The following is a 27,189-nucleotide window of genomic DNA, read 5'->3' as shown; positions in this document are numbered from 1 at the left end:
TTGGGGTTGATAAAATAAATACCAGTTGAGCACTGGAGTTGATATAATTGACTTATTCTTCCCTCCACTTCTTCCTCCTCCTCCTCCTCATCATCGTCATCATCATCAAAAACAACAAGGCAGTGAGCTGGCAGAATCGTTAGCATGCTGGGTAAAATGCTTAGCGGAATTTCATCAATCTTTACATTCTGAGTTCAAATACGACTGAGGTCAACTTTGCCTTTCATCCTTTCAAGGGGTCGATAAAATAAGTACCAGTTGAGTACTGGGGTCAATGCAATCAATTAGTCCCCTCCCCCAAAATTTCAGGCCTTGTACCTATAGTAGAAAGAATTATTATTATCATTGTTTTTGTTGTTATTATTATTTTTTTTATTATTATTTATTTATTTAATCCTGTTTTTTGTTAATTCTTCTGAAGGACTGTCTGAAACTTAAACCTGTTATGCGGGAGCTTGACCGACCAAATCTAAAGCAATCCTGTCAGGTAATATTTCCATGTTGCGATTCTACTACCATAAATTGTCTTCTTGCTTTCTCTCTCTACCTGTATTATACGAGGAGGTGCTGGAAAGTTCCTGGCTTTGGACAAAAGAAAATACAGGAGGATCAATTAATTCTGATTTTATTTAGCATATTCCCCTCTCAGATTCACACACTTATTGTGGCAGTCCTTCAGTTTTTCTAAACCCTGTAAAAGAACTCGGACAGTTGAGCCTCCAACTAGGTCTTTCGTGATATCCTTAAAGCCATGAATTTTCCAGCATTGATGATGATGATGATTTTATATATATATATATATATATATAAAATATTTGGATCTTTACCTTTTGACCGTAAGATTTAGAAAATAATTTTTTGCAACTAAACACTTTCAAACTTCGGACTCTGGTAGAATGTGTCATATAAAATATCTTTTACTCTAAGCGTTTTTGAGAAAAGTTTATATTTACAAAGTTATTTCTTTCTGAAGTAGTCGTATTTCTGTAATTTCAACCAATCAATGACGTGTATTCAGCTGAATAAAATTACTGCTGTTGTTTATCAGCAACAACTTCCGGTGGTGTATATTTAGTTTGTCACTGTTATTTATGGTTTTAGTATACGAAGTTTGAAAGTGTTTAGTTACAAAAGATTATTTTCTAAATCTGCCGGTCAAAAGGTAAAGATCCAAATATTTTTATGTGCGTGCATGTGTGTATATATTGTATTTACTCTATGTAAGTAGTACTGTATACTTCACAGATAAAACTAAGATGTGACTTATACACAGAGTAATGGTAAAACTACGAAAGGAAAAAAATTGAATTCTAAATTAGAGGTATGACTTATACACAAGTCAGTACAGTGCTTTATATGTGGCACCAGCATGGGCTCAAAATCAAAGAATACTAAGCTAATAGGTTGATTGGTTCATATTCTTTAGACTAACAGCTGACTCTGTTAGTGGAGCTGATCCGCTGTTAGGTTGGTGATTCATATTCTGTCTCTGGAAAAATACTCTGTGAGCCATAAAGACGTAAATGCCAATGTAGCTATGATGTAAATAAGTGTTACTGGGTGGTACACCCCATCATTGTAAGTAATAAGGGTGTTATAAAACTGATGATTGTTAATTTGGAAAGCTAAGTTTTAATCAAGCTACTTTGAAGATGGATGGTCTCCAATAAGTTAATTTGTTCTTGACATGATTTATTATAACAGTCTTTAGTGTTGCTCCTATGGTTTCATGTACAGGTATAAACAGAAACCAATCTAATTGAGGTACCTGAAACAACCATAGAACCATTTGTATCTATAAATGTGTGTGTGTGTGTAAACTTAGAACAAAATTCCTTTTAATTCTTTGATGTTAATTCTGGAAGCAAAGCAAATGAAATGATTCTGTTTTTGTTTTTTTGTTTAGGCATGTGAAAATGCTAGTCAACCTGCCATAAAGTCCATCCATTTATATGGTCAACCGTATGACCTATCCAATCTTGGAGAGAATTCAGTGGACCCAGAAGAAAATGCAAATGTTGCACAGGTACGCAACTGTTCTTACAAATATTTTTTTATTCTTCTCTGTATTGTTTAAATAACTAAGGATGTCAGTACTGATGATGATGAATAGCTAGTGATGATTGGATAAAGAAACCTCTTTTTCTGTCCACGAGCAGCCTGGGGTCAACTGAGCAAATTGGCTGTGATAGAGGTGCTCTGAAGTTTATCGCTTTCATTCAGAGTATGTGGCACCCGTGCACCAAGTTTTTTGGACCTTACTCATTAAGTGATAGTAGTGGGTGACAGTATCATGAGAGCATCCCATCTGATGGGTCAATTCCCTGGTGGCTCAGCATGGGTCCTTGTTGATAAGCCAATCTAATTGATTCTCATCGAACTGAACAGGTCGGCCAGAGTGCAGAGAGGTCTCTGTTGTTGAATTTCCTCTCCTTGAGTCATGTAAAGTATTTCTGTGCAGTTCTTTCAATAACAGGTCCTTCCCCATAGCACAAATGTCTCGAGTGGCTTTTGGTACCTTTGGAACCTTGATTGAAAAACAAAGCGAAGCAGATATTGAAAATGCTCTTTTTTTCTTCTTTTCTACCTGGCACTTTATAATTGTGTGTGTGAAAAGAGAAGTAAAAATTTATTCAAATTTCAAAAATGACAGCTAAAAGTTGTAAAGGAAGCACAGAGCTACAAAAAACCCATAAAACATGACAATGGAAACATTTTATGTATTAATTCCAAATAACATTGGAAAGATACAAAATAAAAATAAAAATTATCAGACATCCCATTATTTAAACTCTGTGAATTATTGCCATAATTATACTTCTTATGGTTCTGTATGCTTTTAATGCAACCGAAGATAGTTTAATTACATTTTTATTAACACCAACAATTATAAAGCAGTTCTGGATATAAGTAATTGTAAAAACTATTACAATTAATTACACCTGGTTAATTTTTACATGCATTTTTTTGTTCTGGCATTTACCAAACTTTTATGTCCATTTATATTTATGAATTATTAATAATGGTAAAAGATCTTCAGCTGAACTGATCATTGTCTGTTTTTCTAGTTGTATTTAATGGTTGATCGTGAAGAATGTCTTTTATCTGGGACCGTTGTTAGTTGTGAGAATTTGATCAGCTTATCATAAATGCAAACAGGGTTCCCACCAGGCTATTAAATAACCTCCCTTCTTTTAGGTGAAGACAATGAACTAACACAAATGCTAGATTGCCTGACTAAATTACCTTACATTTTGCCCTGTCATTAAATCAGTTTTGCTTTTTATGACTCTCAGCTCAACAGCTTAAGTACTCAGCATATATCAGGGGCCAATACCACTATAGATTTATGGCTTTGTGCTAACATAAATCATTCATGAGGGCTTGTAAAAGGTAAAATGCCTCAAGAGAGGTGGTTTACCATGTTCCTCTGCTGTAGATGGCTCAGCATCTATTTGTTGCAGTAACACTTAGCTTTCCTCTGTGGTTCCATACAAGCAGAGCTTGTATGGAACAGCAGCTACATCCTGATCAATTATTGGACAGGATGATGAAGCCTGCACATATGGCTGTGTGGTAAGTAGCTTGCTAACCAACCACATGGTTCCGGGTTCAGTCCCACTGCATGGCATCTTGGGCAAGTGTCTTCTGCTATAGCCCCGGGCCGACCAAAGCCTTGTGAGTGGATTTGGTAGATGGAAACTGAAAGAAGCCCGTCATGTATATATATGTGTGTGTGTGTGTCTGTGTTTGTCCCCCCAACATCGCTTGACAACTGATGCTGGTGTGTTTACATCCCCATAACTTAGTGGTTCGGCAAAAGAGACCGATAGAATAAGTACTGGGCTTACAAAAGAATAAGACCTGGGGTCGATTTACTCGACTAAAAGGCAGTGCTCCAGCATGGCTGCAGTCAAATGACTGAAACAATTAAAAGAGTAAAAGAGTATATATATATATATATATATATATATATATATATATATATATATATATATATATATTATCAATAATAACAAAGGGTAAAATTAATTACTTAACTAGTAATCAATAATTTCACCAAATAGAATTCGGCATGAAAAGGGACCATTTCTCGGTAAACTTAAGTAATATTTTATAATTAGGGTTCAGCAAAGATTTGCTTTACCACACACCAAAGTTTAGAAATAGCAGCCAGAGAAGCTTAGCTATTTCCTCTACTTTAAAAAGAATTATATTTCCCTGGGCAGGATGATGAAGTGTATAAATATATAGTTAATTATTATATTTACCTGCCTTTGTTTGTTATTTTCATCAATCTTTGTATGCTTGTTTTTTCCCTTGTTGACATAGATTTTATTTCAAGATAAACTCGATTTTTTTTTTTGTAGGGACAATTTATGTTGCTGTAGTTTATATTTCAAACTAAGAAGAAGTTTGATGCAAATGACTTTATTTTTCAGTTTATGAAAATTTACTTTACTTTTAAGACCGTGTATGTAAATCTAATTAATGTGTATCTGTCTTTTTCTTTCAGGAATTCATGATAGGCAAGACAGCTGCTATGTATGTTGGCTCCTATCATAGCTTATATCATTTCAAGTACCACATCTATGAAAGGTGCTTAGCAAAGGTATGAAGTATTAGAAATTCTTATTTTTTGCAATTTAAAGTATTCTCTGCTTTAATTTTTTTGCTTGAAACAATTTTGTCCTTTTGTAATTCTAGCTTGTAAGTTTTATACCCCATTGAGTACCTCCCAAACAGAAAACTATGTCCCAGTTGTTGATGTCGAACATTAGTTTATTTGTTAACAGACACCTGCTCGACAGGCAACCAACTGAAGGATTAGGAACATTTTATATAGAAGTCTACTCTCTAAAGCGTTCAGTTAGAGTCAGTCCTTTTATATGGAGCAACAGCCTGGATGCTCACCAGTCAAGCAGCACTGGCATTGGCCACATTCAATTGGTGCTCTTTACATACTACCGGCACAGGAGCCAGTTGGAAGGGGAAGGGGACTGGCATCGACCACATTCGGATGGTGCTTTTTACGTGGCATCGGCCACAACTCCAATTTCCATTTTTGATTGTGATTTGATTTTTGATTTTACTTGACTTCATCATCATCATTGTTCGACCGTGGTTGAGACAATGGAATTTACCATGCTACCCCAGACTTCACGGTCCATCATAGCATTACGGAGGTCCTGTTGCTGGATGCCTGTATCCATGGAGATTGCATCAGGGTAGGAGAGTGTGCACCCTTTGGTGTTGCGGGTAGATGGCTTCCAGAGGAGAAGAGTAGAAATTGCCTTGTTTTCAGCTCTACATCAATGTCCAACAAACTGGGCTTTTCTACTTTTCACAAGAGATAAAACCTAGAAGAAGTTTCAGACACCCAGCTGAATACTTGACAGACACTGACTTTGCTGACGACATCGCTCTTATCAGTGATTCTCTCTCCAATGCCCAGTCTCTTTTACAATCTCTCGAACAAGCCTCAAGCATGTCGTCCAATGATTCAAAGATACTTTTTAAATGGGCTGGTTATGTATCAATGCAACTTAAAATGTTAATTAACGTAGTTAAGAAACGTTGACTAACGTTGTCCTGGGGTTAATAGGGTTTGGGTTAGAAACAGGAATTTAAAACCTTTTGTTATTGTAGGTTCTCAGTAATGTTCAACTGGTTTTGTAGGACAAATATATTTTCTGTTTATTGTTATATGAAGGGTGGTCTTTGAAACACGTTTTATCAAAAGCTTCTGAAATAAAATAAAATGAAATAAAAACAGGTGCATCATAGCATTAAAATAGCACAAAACACTGGAATTTATGTTTTAACAAAACAGCAGAATGTAATAAATTCACACATAAACTCACACAATCAAAATTTGTCTCTCACCTTACAGGTAAATTAAAATTACAGCCCATAAATAGACAAATAAATGAAATATAAAAAAAAAATTGAGAGCAAGATATATTTGGAAATATATATATTTTATAAAATTAAAGATGCAGGAATGGCTGTGTGGTAAGAAGCTTGCTTCCCAACCATATGGTTCTGGGTTCAGTCCCACCTGGCATCTTGGAGAAGTGTCTTATATAGCTTCAGGCCAACCAAAGCCAGAGTATAAGCCACAGAAAATTTCAGATTGGTTTTAATGAAAGGGTCAAGCTAGACCCATGCAGGATAACGAGGTTTAACGCTAATTTCTGATGCTTCATTCTGTCTCACTTAATTTTTGGTTTTCCTTTGCTTAACGACTACTCTTCCATTTCATTAACAGATAAATATTATCAAAGAAAGTGGCAATTATTTGGACAATTCTGAAGTTATTAATCAGTGTCTCCAAAACAGAGCTTGGATCCTCAAGGTATTTAAAACCAAACTACCCTTTTTCTATATTTTTGTTATTTAATTTCTTGAAGGTAGGAAGCTAACAGAACCATTAGCATGCCAGACCAAAAGTGTTTCGTGGACTTTTATTGCAGCTTTATGTTCTGAGTTCAAATTCTGCTGTGGTCAACTTTGCCTTTCATTTGTTAGGGGTTGATAAATAAGTACCAGTCAAACACTGGGGTTGATGTAATTGACTTCCCCTTCCTTCTAAAATTACTGGCCTTTTGCCCAAATTAGAAAAGATTAGCTAATTCCTTAGAATCTGGCAGAGTTTCTACAGCTGGATGCCCTTCCTAATACTAATCACTCCAAGAGTGTAGTGGGTGCTTTTATGTGCCACCGGCATGACGGCCAGTCAGGCAGTACTGGCAACGGCCATGCTCTTGGTGCTTTTTATGTGCCACCTGCACAGGAGCCAGTCCAGCGGCACTGGCAACGACCCCGCTCGAATGTTTTTTCACGTGCCACCAGCACAAGTGCCAGTAAGGTGACGCAGGTAATGAGCACGCTCGAATGGTACTTTTTACGTGCCACCAGCACGGAGGCCAGCTTGTTGCTCTGACAACGATCACACTGGTCTGGTACCTTAGCGCTCCACTAGCACGGATGCCAGTCATCGAATCTATTACACAAATTGAATATGGTTCCAAGAGAATATTTAACTGCAAGCCGGTGGAATTAAGCTCAAACTCCTTCATAGGTTTGCCATTTTAGGTTGTTAGGCGGCAAGCTGGCAGAAACGTTAGCATGCCGGGCGAAATGCATAGCCGTATTTCATCTGCCGTTACATTCTAGGTTCAAATTCTGCCGAGATTGACTTTGCTTTTCATCCTTTCGGGGTCGATAAATTAAGTACCAGTTACGCAATGAGGTCGATGTAATCCACTTAATCCATTTGTCTGTCCTTGTTTGTCCCCTCTGTGTTTAGCCCGTTGTGGGTAGTAAAGAAATACATTTTAGGTTGTTAGATAACCAGATTTTGTGTGATTCATATATGAAAGAAACACTCTACTTCTTCAAATTAACTTAAATCTTTTGAATTAATTAACATCATTATCTGTTACCATCTTGTTAATTTTCTTTCTGTTTTCCTTTTTTATTCTTTTTCTTCTTTTTATTTAGCTCTTTGAAGATTTGAAGACTTTGCTTGAAAAGACATGAAATTTTCTTCTTTCATTAGATAAATATAGTTGCCAAGTGTAAAGTTGGTATCTGCCACTGCCAATGTCGACCAGAGTTGTGCTAAGAAAAACAGAGGAAAAAAGCAGCAACTGAATTTTTTTTTTTTGAATTTTTTTTTTTTCTTTGGGATAATCTTCCTAACAACAACAACAGCTACTATAACTACTTTCAAAGGATTTGCTGCAGGTGCTGCTGCTTTTAGTTACCCTTCTAATGGACCACAATTTTTTTCTCCTCACCTTATTGAAGAAAACAACACAACTGTGATGTTATATATGTCAACACTCAAAATAACAAGACAAAAATGTGATTTTTAAAAAAAATATCTTTTACTATCACTTTCTCATAAACTATTTTTTAAGCTTGTATACCTATAAAAGCAGTCCTCAATACATTTTGTTAATAAGCAATCTTTTATTTTCTATCTCGTTTACACTTCATTCTTCACACCTACTTAAAGATCCTGCACAAAGGTTCTGTTTCTTTCTTTAATTCATGCCATATCTTTTCTGAATCTCCTCAGAATTGACATGTATCTACAAATTAACACAAATCACCAGAATATTAAGACATGTCTAAATCAGTTTCTACACTAATTAGATATTAATTTTATAGTTGAATTTTTTTTTTAATATTTTATTCAATTTTTTTTTTTTTTTTCAATTTTCACTACTTTAAAACTTTTATCTCATAAAAAATTCCAAACATGTTTAGCTGTTACCGCATTAACCATATATTGATTCGTTTGCTTGATCAAGATTCAAGATCAATAAAGAGTCTAATTAAGGTGTCACCAGGTAGTATTTCTAATCAAAGTACAAATCATTAAAGTAGATCCAAAATTATATCTTATTTCTTAGGTTATCGTGTCTACTAAATCAAACATAACAATGATTGAAACACTAAATCATAATTCTAATTAATTAGAATCGTTAGCATGCCGGACAAAGTGCTTAGCAGTATTTCGTCTGTCACTACATTCTGAGTTCAAATTCCACTGAGGTCAACTCTGCCTTTAGTATTTTGAAGTCTATCAATTAAGTACCAGTGAAATACTGGGGTCGATGTAATCAACTAGTCCCTTCCTCCCCATAAATTTCAGGCCTTGTGTCTTTAGTAGAAAGGATTATTTTTATGATATTTGTTGTCCTTTTTCTTTTAAGCTAGCATGGGGGTGAATGATCCTTAGATATTTAGACATGTTTATCTTGTTTTATCATTGTTTGATACCAATATTATGTATTACCAATTCAGTCTTTTACTTTCTCTTACTTATAGTAAGACAGTGGCATTTTATGTTGGAGACACTTATTAGTCAATAATTTACATTCTTCTTCAGTATAAATATGTCTGAATATGAAAGATTAGTCAAATAGGATCAGATTGATCAATTTTGCTATATTTAATCATGATAATTAATATATTCAGTGATGTTATCTCATCTGTTGTTTTTGTTTAGTGAAATTTTCTCAGTATTTAATTATGCCAAAATAAATAAAAAAAGATTTTTTTAATAAAAATTTTAAACATATTTATTATCTTCTAATTTACTTTTGATTTGAGCCGTGTCTTCTCTTTAAATTCAAACCACAGTAAGCTCCTAGTTCCAATAAACTTCAGTTGCATTTGTGTGTTTCGTATGACCACTCTAGTCCTTTAGTATTCTGATTACTCTGTCAAATGTATTGCTTTTTTCTTCACATTGTTCTCAGTTAATCTTGCATTATCTCGTAGCTTTGAGATTTCAATGTTGTGACTGTTTATTTTTAGAATGACATTGTAGGACAGGTATGAAAGCAAATAGAATATTTGGGTCAGATACGGCTGATTTATATGCTAAATCATTAATACAATAATACCTTAACAAAGAAAAAAATATTAGGGGTACTCATGATGATATTCAATCATTATAACCCCCTATTTTGATTAAATTTTAGAATGTTCCTATAAGAGAGAAATTCTTATGTATTTATTGAACATATAAATGAGTTCTGACTAAGATTGATATAAATGCTGAGGTGGATATAAATAATTTAGGAAATCTTAGTAAGGGTCTTCATATCACCTGCCTGCATTTGGACTACTATTTTATGTTAAATCACATACTTAGCGGAATCATTCACAATTATCATGTATGGTGGAAATTACCTTTGTAGATGTAAGTCTTTCCAACATTATCTTTGTGAAGTTGTTTTTAGTATTTTCTTACATTTATTTTATTGTCTTATAACTTTGTCGAATATCAAAAGAAAGAAAAGGAACCAAGCTTTTGCGTAAAGCTTACAAAATTGTTGGGTGTTTATTATTATCATTATTATTATTATTATTATTATTACTTTAGGGTGGCAAGTTGGCCGAATTGTTAGCATGCCAGGCAAAATGCTTAGCAGCATTTCACCCATCTTTATGTTCTGAGTTCAAATTCCTCTGAGGTCAACTTTGCCTTTCATCCTTTCGAGATTGATAAAATAAGTACCAGTTGAATGCTGAGGCCGATGTCATTGACTAACCCTCTTCCCCAAATTTTGGCCTTGGGACATTAGTAGAAAGGATTATTATTATTATTACTAAGGCGGTGAGCTGGCAGAATCATTAGCATGCCGGGTGAAATGCTTAGCAGTATTTCATCTGTCTTCATGTTCTGAGTTCAAAGCCACCTGGGTCGACTTTGCTTTTCATCCTTTCAAGGTCAATAAATTAAGTACCAGTTGAATACTGGGGTCGATCTAATCGACTGGGCCCCTCCCCAAAAATTTCAGGCTTTGTGCCTAGAGTAGAAAATATCATTATTATTATGATTTCAAAATTACAGTTTTGTAAAAAAAAAATATTTTTATTCTGGTGTAAACCATTCAAGCATTTAGTTAACCACTTAAGCTTATTTGCTCTTTCTTTTATATTCTTAGGCATTTATAAATAATTTCAACTTTTTAGAATGAAGATTGTTCTATGACAAATGTGAGGCACTGCTATCAGAAACATTGGTGTTATCGTTACTGATCTAAAATATCTTCACTAACTTTAATTCCATTGTCCACTTGTATCATTTCTTTTCCCTTTCTTTTCATTTTTGCTAAATAAACATGTTGATGGAAGTGAAAAAAAAAAAATATCAAAGATTAAAAGATATTCTGTTAAAATAAACCAAAAAAAAAAAATAATGATAATAATAAATTTTCTTCATAATGAAACTTTTGACTCCATTGCAGATCCATTTTGTGTCATAGTTTCTAAACTTGCTGCTGGAGCTTTATTACATTGTACATACACATTGAATTTTTTGCAAGGCAGGTTTGGCCTCTTTGCACGTTTTGTCATTCATACCCAACACTGTTCTAATGTGAGAATAACATCAACTAGTTTCAGTCATTGAAGCTGTGAACATTATCATACAATTCGTTTGGATAATAATAAAAGAAGAAAAAGAAACCAAAAAAAAAAAGAATGCAAACAAACAAACAAACAACTGGTCTGAAAAAATAATTTGTATATTTAAGCATCTCTAATATTTCTTTGATTCGGCTTTACATAAAGTGTTGATTTTGACTACTTGAAGGTTTTGTGATACCTACTAGCGGAAAGAGGATAAAAAAATATATCTCTTAGTAACAATCATCATCATCATTATCATCATCATTGCCGCCATCATCATCATCGTCACCATTTCTAGCTTCTTTTCTCTTTCACCATCTCCCCCCCTCTCCCTCCATGTTGGATTTTTGGCCCTAGAAACTTCTGTGTCGTTTTGTTGTTTCTTAATTTCTATCATGTCCATAAGAAGCAAACAAACAAACAAACAAACCAAAAAAAAAAGACAACAAAACAATAAAAAAAAAAAACATATATAAGTTATATTTTGTATTTTCAGTGATTGGTATGAGCTGATTTCAGACTTTAAAAAAAAAAAAAAAAAAAGAAAAAAAAAAAAAAGACCAAAAAATGTAGAAAAAAAAAGAAGAAAAAATATTATTAATATTGTTGACTTATTGGTACAGTTGGCTGAGTTCTGTTTGTAAAGGAATTTTACTTAATCTTGCTAGATCTGATAGATCATTCCAAGAAAATCTGTCTGCCTGTCGTTAATTAATAAGGGGGTAAAAAAAAAAAAATCGTTTGTCAAACTTTTCACATAGATTTTTTTTTTATTTCCTTTTCAAATTTCATCCTGCCCCATCTGGTTTCGTGCTTCTTTTTGTTTTTATTATCATTATTATTATCATTATTATAATTACTATAATGCCATCATTATTGTTACGATTCTCATTGATCGTTTTAATCATCTGTCATTGTTGCCATCCTCGTTATCATCATTTCTTTTTCTTCTTCTTATCATTATTATTATTATTATTACTACATGATGAAAAGAGCATAATGCAATATGTAATGAAATTGACTTTCGTTTATTGAGCTGAACAATATTCCAACGGTATGTCTCTCTTCCTCAGATTCAAAATGAAAAAAAACACACCGAAAATACAGAAATTGAAAATTCCAACTGGAATATCTCGTGTTCCTTTGTAGACAAAAACAAATCAAGTTTCACTCATTCATAATCGGTAACAAGGAAAAAGAAAATAAATAGAAAAAGGATAAAGAAGGAGTCTATTTCTATTTATCTTTCATTTTCCATTTTTCATTTCAAACCCAAAGGAGTCAAACATTGTCAAAATATTGACCCCGTCAATAAAGTCAATCTGCATTTTATTACATATTGCATCATGCTCATATTGTTGTGTATTTACCTTCCTGAAGAGCTACGTCAATCATCATCACTATCATTATTATTATTATCATTACTACTACTATTATTACTATTATTATTATTATTATTCAGATGCTGATGTCTAAGTTGGGTATTGCCAAATATGGAAAGGTGGGTTTCCCTCTTGTTACTGACTGTATAATCAACTTATCAAGGACTTCTGAAAATATTTTTTTTTCTTTGTTTTTGTTTTATAATACAAGAAAAGGCGCAATAATATAGTTACTGCTACCGTCCATTTAGGTACTGTTTAGTGTATAATGCTAAGTATAACCCCTATATACATATACATACATATATATACATATGTATGGTGAGAGAAAGAGCAGAAGTTAACCTGTTGGACTAGAGCTGAGAATAAGAGATAATTCTGACATATAACTTTCCACATATGTTCCCGTGGACATTCTTAATTTTAATGTTCAATTTTGCAATTGTTCGAGTAACTGGAGTTTGACAATGACCAGATCAGACCAGTTACCTTTGAACGAGTTCTTTATTGTGGTCAGTTTGTACTGCAGGCATATCTTGTGCCCTTTTTCTTCAATCTCTTAATTACTTTCTTGTGTTGGTCATTGTAATTGCATTTTAATCTAGTAATTAAGCTATATATTGTTGTGCCAAAAAAAAAAAAAAAACAAGAAAAATGAAAAGAAATATTGTTTTCCATTATCCTATAATTTCTTTTTTTTCTTTTTCTTTTTAAATTATTTAAACCTAAGTGTGAATAATGTGTTGCCCTGTCTATCACTGTGCATTCATTTCTCTATCTCTTTTTCTTTTTCTATCTCTGTTTCTCTCTCTCTCTCACACACACACACACACCACAGCATACCAGATCACACTACACTGGTACAAACATTTCTTAATTGGTGCTTGTTTAAAGACACTGCCAAAAAAAAAAAAAGAAAATGAAAGAAAAAGTTTTGCTTAAATTTGTGTGAAACTTTATTTCGAGAAATTCACTCCACACAAAAACAACACCCAGTAAATATTTAATCATTTGGTATCTCATTCAAGTTTTCCTTCGTTAATAATTACAAAAACAAATTTTAGTTCACACCAGTCGTGATTTAATCTGTTGTTTTCATATAAGAAATTACAGCTTCATAATCTTTACTACCTTCCAGAATAGTCAAAAAAGAACAAACCATTGTTATTAGTATATTTAAGTACTTATCTGTCCTCTTTCAATGATTAGTGCAGTTGTTTTTTTTGCTTTAATTTTACTTTTATTTTTTCTTTCAAAGACATTTCTCTATCCTATTTTATTTGATTATTTGCTATGAAAAATTGCTCTTCTGAAAAAAATATATATCTATATTTATCCATCGACAAATGGAGTGTTTATTCACATGTATAGACTAATGCTGTACGACTGGTTATACACCATCGGATGTGCTGTTTCCTCAACATTAATTACACAGATTTGCAAATAAAAGAAGCCAACAAACTGTATTTGCCACTATCTCCGCAGCATCCGCATCACCAAACTTTCAAATAACACCTACCAGCATCCGAGGCTTCGACTATTGAGTATTTGTCATTCAGAATTCGTTTCCTTATACGAAGAAGAAACAGCACCAGCTTCCCAGTTCTGCTTCGAAGTATTCCTGGATCTTTTTATGTTCTGCATTATTAGTAAAACCCTTACAACTTAAATATGCAGCCCTTTTCTCTTGTTACACAGTTTCTTTTCTAATATAGCTGTCATGGATACGGTTGGAATCTTATAAAGGAATTAACCCAGTCTGCTATTTAGGTTCCCATTCAACACTTACGGCTTGTATGAGTTGCTCTTTATTTTTAATTGTAATGATAAAAATATTTGTTGATATTCTGTTTTATTTTAACGATGCTCATTTCCTTTATTAATCCTCCTAATAAGCACACACAAGCTGTATACGGTATGTTGGTTGTGTTTTGAGTTTTATAAAAGGTCGCCGAGAAATGAAAGTAGAAAGCTAGGTGTTCTGATAGATCTGAATAATCAGGATGTTACTGGTTTGAAGATCAGGAAGAAGAAACTGATGATGATGACAATAATAAATTTATAGGGGGGGAAATATAGAAACGTACACACACACACACATCTCTGAGCAGTTCCCAGGTTTGTTGTGTCACTTGATATGAAGTTATAGAACATCTTGGCCAAGTGTACTGGAATAGTTTCCCATTGATTTTACCAAGTATGGGGTAAAATTAAATAAAGAATGTGGAAATAGGGGCTGCAATGTCCATGCCCTTCTCAAAGAAATAATAATCTAGCATGAAGTGATTGCTAATTTAAGGCCTGGGCTAAGATGTGGAGTTGGTGTGCTGGAGGCCTGCTTCTCAACAGTACTTACCTGTAATTTTGGCTGGCAGTTATCAATTAAGCATCTCAAGTGCAACACTGAAAGTTAACGAAGCATTCGTTTATAGAGTGCTACAGCTGCTCGCAATAGTAAGATGTTCCTCTATTTATAGCCAGGATTACAGAGTTTGTAAGAATCGTTTCTATCAGGGACACAGTGCCGGAGTTATGGTCGGTTATAAACCATCAACTCTTAACCCAACATCCCTGTCAGCCATAGTTTTAATGTGTGTGTCTGTGTGCACATATATTGGCATATGTGTGTGTATTAGTTTTATTTAAGAAAGTACTTCTAGCAAACATTCTTAACCCTTAGCATTCAGATAATTCTGGCAACGGTAATGCTTATATAATCAAATTGCTTTCAATTAATCATGCATTACCTTGTAGCTTTATAATCTTGGTGATATGATAGTTTATAGAATGACATTGTAGGGTAGATGTGAGAGGCCTAATATGGCCAGTTTAAATACTTAAGGGTTAAACTATTTTGGGGCTATAACTTCCCAATGAGATGTGGGTCTAACAATCAATGATCGTAATTCCAACCTAATTAAGTTTGATCAGGTTAAATGCAGAAACTAGAATGAATGTTCTCTTAGTTAAAATGTTATCGCATTCAGTATGTATCAGGTTGGTGTAGATGTCACAGTTAGTATTTGAAGAAGATTATATAATAACATAGCATAAAACATGAGTCAATTTTTATGTAAGAAATTATTTCTGGCCTAATATTGCTGTAGAGCAGTGGTTTTCAACCAGGGTTCCGCGGAACCTTAGCGTTCCGCCAGTACAGTCCAGGGGTTCCACAAGAAGTTACAAAAATGCTAAAATCGACAGTAATTTTTAATTCTCCTGTGCAGATATGTGTGCATAAGGCTATTAAATTATTGCACAGGGGTTCCTCGAGCCAGTGAAATGTTTTCTTGGGGTTCCGCTCCAGCAAAACGGTTGAAAAGCACTGCTGTAGAGTAAGTCTAAAAATAATTACTTATACACCAATGGATGATTTAGTTAGTGTATGTAATTGTAATTATACTGAGGTTGAACAGACCAACATGTTCTATAAAGAGTTTAAAGGTTCCAAATTATTTCAGAGCAAAAGTACAAACGCATTTTTATATAGAATCAATCCTTATGATCAGTGGTCTTCATAATGATATCTGTGTCTGTGTCGTGATTCATATGTATTTATATTATATATAAGGCGGCGAGCTGGCAGAAACGTTAGCGCGCCAGGCGAAATGCTTAGCGGTATTTCATCTGTCGTTACGTTGTGAGTTCAAATTCCGCCGGGGTCGATAAATTAAGTACCAGTTTCGCACTGGGGTCGATGTAATCAACTTACTCCCTTTGTTTGTCCCCTCTATGTTTAGCCCCTTGTGGGCAGTAAAGAAATACATATGTATTTATATAAAAATGCTCGATAGATGGCTATGGTAGGGTGTTTAGGATCCAATGTGCATAAACCGTATATTTATTACATGTATAATTGTAATAATAATGCACACTGCTGTGGTAAATACAGAACATTATGACGAACTCAAGTTGAACATGTTGTAACATAATTGGCTTGTGTTGTTTATAAATAGTGCAGGAAAAGAAAGGTATCTTCAGGAATTAATTGTGTTAACGAGGATAAATATTTATGTAAAATGTTAGAAGAACAATGTCTTTAGATGTCAGGTTGAGGTACCAGGAAAATTGTGTGGGAATTGTTCTTGTTTCAGCTTACTTGTAGAGTGATGCAGAGTCTGTTTTATTCTTTAAGCAGAAATGTAGAGAATGGTTTAATTCCATTTGGATTAAAGTGATATTATGTCTGTCTGTTAATATTAATTTGCAAGGCAATGGCGAGCTGGCAGAATTGATAGCATGCCAGGCAAAATGCTGAGCGGCATTTCGTCTGTCTTTACATTCTGAGTTCAAATTCCACTAAGGTTGACTTTGCCTTTCATCCTTTCAGGGTCGATAAAATAAGTACCAGTTGTGCACTGAGGGTCAGTGTAACTGACTTACCCCCTCCCCCAAAATTGCTGGCCTTGTGCCAAAATTTGAAATCAATATTAATTTCCATTAAAATATGATGTGAACATTTAAAGCTACATTTAAATGTTATTATTTCGTGTGCGTTTGTGCTTGTCTTGATAGAAGAAATCATCATGTCTCTCTCACGTGTGTCATAAATAAACTCGTGCTTGGATTTTTGTAAACTATAAATTATTTCCATCCACTGAAAGAAAGTGGGAAAATTGGAGTTGTGATGTTCATGCTTTACTCAAAGTCATTAATACCAAAATCATAATAGAAGTTGATTGGAAGCCAGCTTTTCAGATTCTGCTGACGAAGAACATACCATAATTAATTACGCATCACATGCACGGGATATATTTATGAAATATATTCATAGACATCATCCATGCACACTTGTTTATGAGGTTATCAAGAGAAATAAAACCATTCAATTACAAAAAAAGTTCTTGCCGAACCTTTCCAAGTCTAAAGTAGCGAGTAGCACCCATGGTTTGGTCCATAGAAAACTTGCTTGCAAATAAACTTAGCACAAATTTTCATTGCTGCATGCATATACATATATGTGTGTGTGTATGTATATATATATAATATATATAATATATATATATATAGATAGATAGATAGATATACATGCATATATATATATACATATATGTATATATATGTGTGTGTGTATATATAACGTCAGGATGTCCAGAAAGTTTTGCCCATTTTTGGTAAAGGTCGGTAACCAGAATGAAAGGCCAAATTATTAATTAAATGTTTATTACAATATTTCTTATTAATACAATCAAAGAACAACTAAATAGCTTTAGTTCAAGTGAAATTAAAACAATTTAAACCAGTAAGTTTAACTTAATTAATTTTTACCAAAGTGAGCCAAACTTTCTGGTCTCCCTACAAATATTTATATATTTTATTATATAATTTCCGTTCCTCACCGTTTTCTTGTATTCATTTAAGAATTAAATTCAATACAGTTTCAATAATGGTCATTCTAAATACTGCTTGCTGCTCTAGACTTGAAAGGTTTCTTTTTGTTTTCTTTCTATTTTTTCACATTCTTTTTAACATATATATATCTATATATAATATATATTTTTTTAAATCTCTATAAGCACTCACAACGAATAGTGGCCGTGTAACGTATTTACTTACCACCAATAATAAGAGATATCTGGTTGTGGATGGGGCGATTTTTGTTCTAATAAATCATTTCTTCTGTAGTCTTTTGCTACATTTTAACACCTTAGTGTAAGCAATCCAGGTGTGACTAGACAGCATCTCAGAACACACACACACACATCTATATCTATATCTGTATATTTGTGTGTGTGTCTACTGGATAATATAAACGGTAGCACAAATTGAAATGCATCTTGTTTTTAATCTGCTTATATTGAGATTTGGTTGCATTTGGCTCTCTTGACAAGATGTCCGGTTAGTGGCAGAAAATTCTTCAATTCATGTCGTCTGCATTTCTTGAGGTTTCATTTTGTTCAAGGCTTTATATTACCTAACTCTTGAATATTCCAATGTGTTTAGCATTAAAATATCTACCATTGTACCTTCTGTTACCTTACAGCACGAAATTCAAATCAAGTCTGAGCTTAACCCTTTTGTTACCAACCCGGCTGGAACCACCTTTGGCTCTATAGTACAAATGTCTTGTTTTCATAAGTTCTGAATTAAAATCTTCCTCCAAACCTTAGTCACAGTTTATGTTCCTAACACGAGCTTAATGATAATTAAGTTATTTTACTAAATTCTTTGTTATATTTTAAATTAATTAAAAGAAACTCAGAACATCTTAAAATAAATATGGTAACAAAAGGGTTGATCCTCTCATCACTATGAATGTTTGCAAATATTTTATAAAATATCTGCGACTGCATTGCTATGTTATGGTGGTGTAGACCATCAAGAATTTGCCAATATTATCCATGCTGTGAGATTTTGGTTTTAGATTTAAATGCGAGTACTTGAGGTTGATGTTACAATAGAGGGACTCCCCTCGTTTAAGTTCCCTTAGATGGATACATTCACTACATCAACAGAAGAAAAGACCTCTTCAAATACTGTCCCCGTGACCCGGTAAATGCTGGGGTGGGATATTATTTTCTAAAATAATAAATAATCATACAGTTAAAATAATCTCACAGATATCGATGGTTGGATTATGTTTGATGCTTTTTTGCCAACTACTTTGGCACCTCGTTTGTTTTGGGTCCAGTTCTAGCCATGGTTGATCTCTTTCGTAACCAACCAACCTAGACATCCTTTTCTTGTGTACAAAAAAACCTGTTTACAAAAGCTTCATAATAAATGTGTTTCTGCTATGTTTGTTTACTCTAGTCTTGTTCTCTCACGCTAATTCACAATGTCATTTTGTTTATAAGGAAATGCCCTTCTTTCTCTATATTGTCCAATGTTTTACACACACTCTCTCTCTCTCTCGTGAAGATATTAAAGACTGCAATCCGATGTAGTTTATGATTTCTAGGCATGTCTCTATGAACAGACATGGAAGCTTGTGATGTCACTTAGCCCCAGGCCAACTTCAATTGAGCAGACCTATATTGAAAGGCATTATTTCATGTCCCTTATTCCCTGCTTGTTCTTAGGTTGCTATCTCTAGCAGGTCAAGCACTCTAGAGCCACTCACCTTTGTTGGCTCTGCTAATGGTTGAGTTGGTTACTTACGCCAGGACATTTATTGGGAGTTGTGTGTTTGAACCCTCAATCTGCCTCATGTTGCCTGTCTATCTGTGTACATTTACATATTAGTTTTTATGTATGTGTATATATATATATATATATATACACACGTCTAACAATTCGTTTTGCAAGATTCATATATATATATATATATATAATGTATATATATTTAGTGTTGGTCTAAATGCTTGCTAGTGTTTAGTTACAGCTTATTATATTCTGAATTCAAATCCTGAGTTGATTTTGCTGTTGTTTCATTGCCTGAGTTCAGTAACAAGTACCAGTAATAATATTGGGGTCAGTTCAGTCACCTGTGACTTTCCTGTGCATAAATATGGCCTTGTATCTTGTCACCCAATAAAAAGAAAAAAATCGCCATGAAAAATGTTATATTAGCATTCTTAATTTATTACACCCTCGTTATTAGGAGTTAATTACCTTTCTCTCTGCTTTGTGCGTTGTCCCATTATCAACTGTCAACTGATTCATGCGTCACTTGTCATCTTCCTCCTTAATGGTTCTTAACGAGTTCTGTATTTCGCGATTCTTCAACTACACCCATTAACAATTCATAATTCGGTCATTTGCTTCTGCTGCAGATCGGTCACAACTCTACATGGGAAAAATTATTGGTTTAAAAAAAAATAAAAAATTTCCAAAAAATTACAAATCTAATTCCAGTTGATCTTGGGCAATATTTTTACTCCGTTTCTTGTATATTGGCAAATGTCTGTACATTCTATAAAGTTTTCTTTCTAACCTTTACAGTCACAGTTCAAGCTTCATTTGACATTGATCTTAAGATCTGCAAGGTTGACAACAATGACGTTCCAGCCAACCTCACAAATCATAAGATTCGGTCCTTTTAGTGTCATTGGTTGTGGAGGCACGTGGCTTAATGGTTCGGGTGTTGGACTCATGATTACAAGATTGTGGTTTCGATTCCTGGACTGGGCAATGCATTGTTTTCCTGAGCAAAAACACTTCGTTTCATGCTACTCCAGTCCACTCAGCTGGAGAAGGGAGTAATCCTACGATGGACTAGCACCCCATCCAGGGAGGAATATATATATGCCAGGACTCTGGCCCTATACTCCTTAACAGTGTAATGTGGACTGACCAATGACATTAGTTGAATAGTCATTAGCAAGGAAAAAGTCTTGATTGTCTTACATTTTTTTCTTTGTTTAATCTTTTAAATTGTTTCCTCCAAAATCCCACTTTTTTCGTCTTTATGTAGTTCTTTTTCTTGGTGTTTTTTTTTAATTTCAAAAATCAAAATTTATTTCAATAATTTTTAAAATACCTATGAAAAATGTTTAATTTTGATATATTTTGCTCTCTCTCTCTCTGTTTGTGTGTGTGTATATATATATATATATATATATAATATATGTATGTATATATGTGTATATATATATGTATATGTATATATGTGTATATATATATATGTATATATATATGTATGTATTGTATTTGTATTTGCATTTTTGATGACTTTCCATGTTGCCGTAACAAAAGAGATGTTGTTATTGGACATGTCTGTTATTCATGTTGTGTCCTGGGTCATTTTTCTGCTATAAATGTAGTTCTTCTAATCAAAGCCTGGAACTCTTTATTACTATTATTATTATTATTTTTCTTCTCTATTTGTTTCTGTTACAATAAATTCTTCAAATAATTCAATTGCAGCGGCACACAATCTCTTATTAACAGTTGTTGATTCTGGAAAAAAAATTTTTTTAATTTTAGTTCTATTCAAACACACACACACACACACACACACTTACACTCACACATGTATATACACATCGACACACAAATTTATTCAGTAGGTTTGTAGCTTGCGTTTTGTGTAGTCTGTACAAAATATACAATCCGTGTAAGATGATGTAGCTACACTTCAGTTGTGGTGATGGGGGAGAACCAAAAAAAAAATAAAATAAAAGAACCTGTTGATTTTTATAGTTTGTTACTTACTTACCTTCTTGTTGTTTAGTCCTTCCATGATTCACCACCATCATCAATCCATTATCATTGGTTTTGCATAGATTTTGTTTATTTTTTCCATGTTGGCATATTTGGGAGAGATTCACATCATAGAAATTCACTTCTTATTATACTTGAAACACCAGCACTGCAGGTTCAATTCTACCCTCTGTGCTTCCTTTGTTAACACATTCGGTGGGTGTTTCCAATCGTTTACGTAGGTTGGTTGGTGTTTTTTTTTTCCTTACAACTAGATGTTCTTCCTATTATTGTTAGCCACTGAAATGATGCAGGTTATCCTAAAAATTAAAAAAATTAATAAAAAAAAAGAAGAAAAAAGAAACCCCAGACAGATCAGGTGTATTTATATGAATACAGATCAGGTGTGTTTATCATGAATACTAGAACCGGAGATGTTCGCTATCCTGGCCTGAGACTTTTCCCACCTCATGCTGGAACCCAACAGACCAGGTATGCTTGTTGTGGTTGAGAAAATTCTGTTTTGTTTTGGTTTTTTGGCTTTTTTTCATCTTTGGAAATTCCTTTTAAATAATTCATGTCTCCAGATATTCTCATATGTTGTTAGTGCTAGGCTTTTTTTTTTTATATATCTGTTTTTTAATTAGTGAATTACATATTCACATATATTTATATAAGTGCGTGTACATACTTTTTAATGCAGCCCTGTACACACAATACAAATATTCAGTTCTGAGCATACACAGTAAACAAACAAACACACATCACTTATGTTAATATAGCAGGAATATACTTAAATATGTCTTTGCTTAAATTTCTTTAAACAAAGACCATATTTACATTCTTTTAGTCTGTTTCTTTGTTTGTGCCTATGGATGCACAGAGCTGAAACCAACTTTCTTCAGTTCCAATCACATACAATTTAGCTCCAAAGTTGCTGAATAATTTCATCCATTCTTCATATTTTCTTGAAATTCTGCCATAGAACATATATTAATTCTATATAAGTATTTCTAGACTTGCTTTAAAACAACATTGGGACAAAGTCCCCCCCCCCCACATCATTCCTTATATAGAGTCTCTCTGTATGCTCTTTGGTAACTTAAAAGATTTTCATTAAGAAACAGAGACTTGCGTCATTTTTGTTTCCCTTTTTGTTTTTTCAATATTATGTCAGTTTTTATCAGTTCATTAAACCATTACTTCTTACTAGTTTAACGTGTTTTTTTGTTATGTTGCACGATATTATGTTCTCCATATCATAGGATCATACTGGTTCATGTATGCTTAGCTTTTGTATATACGTGTGTGTATGTGTGCATGCATGCATGTGTGTGTGTGTGTGTGTGTGTGTGTGTGTATACACATTATGATACTATATTGTATGATGTCTCACATGTACACAATACTCTTACGATGAGCTCACACATACACATATATTATTGTGTATAACACACTATTCATTCTGCATACTATAATGGAAGACACAACAGAAAAAAACAACAGCAAATAAACAAAATATAATCTATAATGTTCAATAAAATCACTATATTGAACACTATAGACCTACCGTTCCCAATATGTTCAATACCAAACATGTTTATATATTGCACTGATCGCCATAGACAACATACTGTACATAAGTCACTGCTAATTGCAGGGCACCACCTATGTTGTTTGCTCTGCGTTCAAGTGTTCAATAATATCCTCCCCCCCAGACACTCTGCTGTTGTTCGTTATTATACTCAGTGTGTTGAAGACCCACACATGCCATTCTGTTCCCTAGAATTAAAATACGTTGAGTGTCACCCACAGCATCCTAAACCACCCCCTACACACACACACACACACATATATATATATATACACAACTGAATAAGTTGTAGTCAACAAGGAGTACAGTTTGTAATCACTACAATTGTTTCCATGCAATGTAGTTCTTCCTATATAGATATATATATACACGTATGTATATACATGCATGCATATATATATATTGATGGTAAGACAACAAAAGAAAGGAAGAGACCTCGATATTATGTAAATTGAGGAATTTATCTGTAAATGTAATATGTGACAATTATTCGGAAGCCGGATAACTGAAGAGATGGCGGCGTGGATTTCCACCTCGACATCCGAAACTCGGAGTTTTATCGTGGCTACCGAATAATTGTCACATATTACATTTACAGATATATATATATATATATATAATAATAATTGAATGAGTTGGGGTCAACAACAAGGAGTACAGTTGGGCATTTATTTGCAGTTACTAAAATTGTTTTCCACGCAACGTAATTCTCCAAACCTGGAGAACTGTTGTGTGGAAACAATTGTAGTGATTGCAAATAAATATCTGGCTGTATTCCTTGTTGACTCCAAATTATTATATTATATATATATATGTATGTATACAATTGAAAAATAGGATAAAATCTTTATAAGAATTTATCAAGTAGTTAGCGTGAAAAACCTCATAAGAGAAAACTTTATTAATTATTCCTTTTAAATATATTTATTTATATTAAGGGCATTACTATACATAAATGCCTCATGCTAGGAGGGACTCTTAAAGTCAAAACTACCATAATAAACACATTGTACCAAACACGTTCAGTACAATGTGTTTATTGGGGTAGTTTTGACTTTAAGAGTCCCTCCGAGCGTGAGGCATTTATGTATAGTAATGCCATTAATATAAATATATATATATGTGGAGTATGATGTTCTGATACATGCATTGCATTATTAATAATTTTCTTGCGTTATTTCCTTTTGTTTTTAATCACCACAATTGTTTTTGTGGCTTTTTCCTTCCAACACTTGGAGTTGCAGGGACCGTCCACATCTCATTCATTCCACCACACTTATTACATTAAAATCAAACTCAGTCACATCAATTCATGTATGTAAGTCAGTATGCAGCTTCATCAGTGACTTTGATGTTGTTTGTGCGAAGTTTTTCACACATTCTTCAAAAAAGGTTTTTTGTTTTTCCTTTTTTTTTTTCTTTTTTTTTTTTTGATTTTTGTTGATTCTCCTCTTCTCTTCTCTTTCTTTGTTCTGTAATTCTTGAAATAAACCTTTTTATTATCATTGTTTTTTAAGTTTTTATTTTCATTTCTTATTTCGTTTTTTTCTTATCCCATCAAAATATAAATGATAGCTAATGTGTGGAAATTCTTGAACTGCTCAAACCATTTGTAAATCGGTATTTCCAATGTTTCCATTTTGAAAATAAATTTGAAACACGTAAAATGTTGTGGAATCATAGTTTTTTTCAAACACATCTTGTTTCTGACATATTTTCTTTCTTTCTTTTTTTTTATTATTTCACGTTAAAAAAAAAAAGACCTGCAAATAAAGTACACTTGAAGATTTATTTTAGAAAACATTCAGTTATTGTTTGGAATTTTTGCTTATTATTTCCTATTTTTGTTTTTAATTTCAATTTTGAAAAATTTATAACCTCTGATAAAATTCGATTAAATTGCAATGCATTCAGGAATATTACAGAATAAGGATAGAATATCAGAATTATTGTGGAAGCACATAGCCTGATAGTCTCAGGGTATTTGCACCCACAATCTCAAGATTGTGGTTTCAATTCCCAGGCTGGGCAGTACATTATGTTCTTGAGAATAACACTTCACTTCATGTTGTTCAAGTCCATTCAGCTGTAAAGTAGAGGCGCATAGCTCAGTGGTTCAGGTGTTGAACTCCTTATTGTAAGATTGTGGTTTCAATTCCTGGATCAGGCAACACCTTGTATTCTTGTTCACATTGCTCCAGTTCACTCAGCTGGCAAAAACAAGTAACCCTGTAAGGGACCAGTGTCCTGTCCAGGTGGGGAATTTATACAGCATGGAAACCGGCCCCTATGAGTCGGTATGATACAATGAGGTAACTTTACCTTAGCTATAAATGAGTTACTCTCTGATGGACTCAGCCACTTATTACTGCATAGAAACTGGAGAGTTGGTTGAGTCCTAACACTCTAAACCAGTGATCCTCAACCTTTTTAATATTGGGGCCAGATCCAAAACTTCTATTTACTTTTAGGGGGCCACACCAAAAAGTGAAAACATAAGTCAAACCAATGAAAAACTTATATTTATAGAGGCATGTGGCCCTGGGAGCCACAAGTAAAAATTGCTGCTCTAGACAGTACTTATCATAATTATTAGATTTTTAATTACCACTAATTAGTACCGTTTCATTTTACAGAGAGTTGATATAGAATGCAACTGAAGAATTACTTAACAAAATTACTATAAATCCAAATCTATAATTTTTTTCTTCTTTGAAATGTGTGTTTAGTATTTTAAATGAACAAAATGAATGAAAAATTAAAATTTTCACCATTTTCTTCTCACCTTCAATTTCAAAACAAAAAAAAAACATTAATTCTTGTTTAACATTTTGTTAGCTTTCTTTTACATAAAGCCTAAAGTTTAATTATAAATTTACTTAAACTAACGAACAGTTCCTTCTTTAACGAACTAATTATAGAGTACACACAAATTAAACATGACTTGAGAAATAATTATCTGTACACAATGGCTTTTGTGATAATCAAAATTTTGTAGTAATTAGCATCGTTAAATTTCTTTATTTAAACATTCATTTTTGTTTTTAATCTCTCCAATGGCGCTATACTTTATTCAACCAAAGTTATTATTTCACTTATCTCATGTTTTCAGTTTCTTGTCTCAAAGAATTCATCAAAAATATCCACCAGGTTGACATATCTGTTGTATAACATAACAAATACACTTGATATCAGTTTATCTCTTTCTCTCTCTCTCTCCTTCACTGGTTGATCTATATTTGTGGTCTCTGTGTGTGTCTGTGTGTCCGTCATAGTTTTCCGTGGTTGCTATTGGATAACTCCAGCCGCTCCTGTCTGAACCAACCCTTGTCACAGTCAGCTGGTTAAATGCTGGGAGACAACCTCAGTCTTGCACTTTGAATATTCCATGCTGGAGCAAAGTAAGATATCCCAACATGTCCAACAGGATGGAAATTCATCAACTTCTCAGTGTTTTAATTCGAACCGGTTCCATCTTACGTAACCCTTTTTAAAGATGGTAAGGAATTTGCCGAGGCTGCTGCATGGTAGAGTGACTCCGTAAAAATCTAGTTTGTGTCGAATTGTGTACAAGAATGCTATTTCATGATTTATTATCAAAGATTGAGATTTTTTTCTTTTTTTTTTTTGTCACTTTTCCCTGTCTTCTTTTATGCTTTGTTATTAAATGTTATTAAAGTTTCTTTTTCAGTAAGAAAACTGAAGTTTGGTAGGGGTGGGGGTTTCATTTTTGATTTTTTGTTTTTTTTGTTGTTTTTTTGTTTTGTTTTTTGTTGTTTTTTTATATGCCAGACTGAACGAAGTCATCCAACTTTTGTCATCTGCAACTTTGAATAAAAGATGCCAGTGCTATCTTGATTTAAGGACTGTTTTTATCTTAAATGTCTTAATGTGTTGTGTATTTTCACTCAAAAGGAAGATTTTCGTTTTTCAGCTGTTTGGTAAGAAGCCTGCTTACCAACCACATGGTTCCGGGTTCAGTCCCACTGCATGGCACCTTGGCAAGTGTCTTCTACTATAGCTTCGGGCTGACCAAAGCTTTGTGAGTGAATTTGGTAGACGGAAATTGAAAGAAGCCCGTCGTATATATGTATATATATGTATGTGTATATATATGTTTGTGTGTCTGTGTTTGTCCCCCCCAACATCACTTGACAACCGATGGCTGTGTGTTTACGTCCATGTAACTTA

General features: G+C 33.5%; 1 protein-coding gene and 1 long non-coding RNA gene across 5 annotated transcripts in view; both read left to right on the top strand.

Moving 5' to 3' along the window:
- The window catches only part of LOC115217116, a 175,808-nt gene extending 167,617 nt beyond the window's left edge, over positions 1 to 8,191 (top strand). For all 4 annotated transcript variants that reach the window (XM_029786718.2, XM_029786717.2, XM_029786716.2 and 1 more), the window contains 5 exons: positions 422 to 487; positions 1,907 to 2,026; positions 4,517 to 4,612; positions 6,272 to 6,358; positions 7,507 to 8,191. In XM_029786718.2, the coding sequence (XP_029642578.1) occupies positions 422 to 487; positions 1,907 to 2,026; positions 4,517 to 4,612; positions 6,272 to 6,358; positions 7,507 to 7,545 (408 nt within the window). In that variant the 3' untranslated portion in view covers positions 7,546 to 8,191. The remainder of the gene's footprint in view (positions 1 to 421; positions 488 to 1,906; positions 2,027 to 4,516; positions 4,613 to 6,271; positions 6,359 to 7,506) is intronic.
- A 10,367-nt stretch (positions 8,192 to 18,558) lies between these two features.
- Positions 18,559 to 26,880, top strand: LOC118765375. The gene is made up of 2 exons (XR_005001231.1): positions 18,559 to 19,175; positions 26,194 to 26,880. It is a non-coding gene; the product is annotated as an uncharacterized LOC118765375 (long non-coding RNA).
- Positions 26,881 to 27,189: the final 309 nt, after the last annotated feature.

Source organism: Octopus sinensis, linkage group LG11 (assembly GCF_006345805.1).
Source record: "Octopus sinensis linkage group LG11, ASM634580v1, whole genome shotgun sequence".
NCBI lineage: Eukaryota > Metazoa > Mollusca > Cephalopoda > Octopoda > Octopodidae > Octopus > Octopus sinensis.
This window is presented reverse-complemented; position numbering and strand designations above follow the sequence as displayed.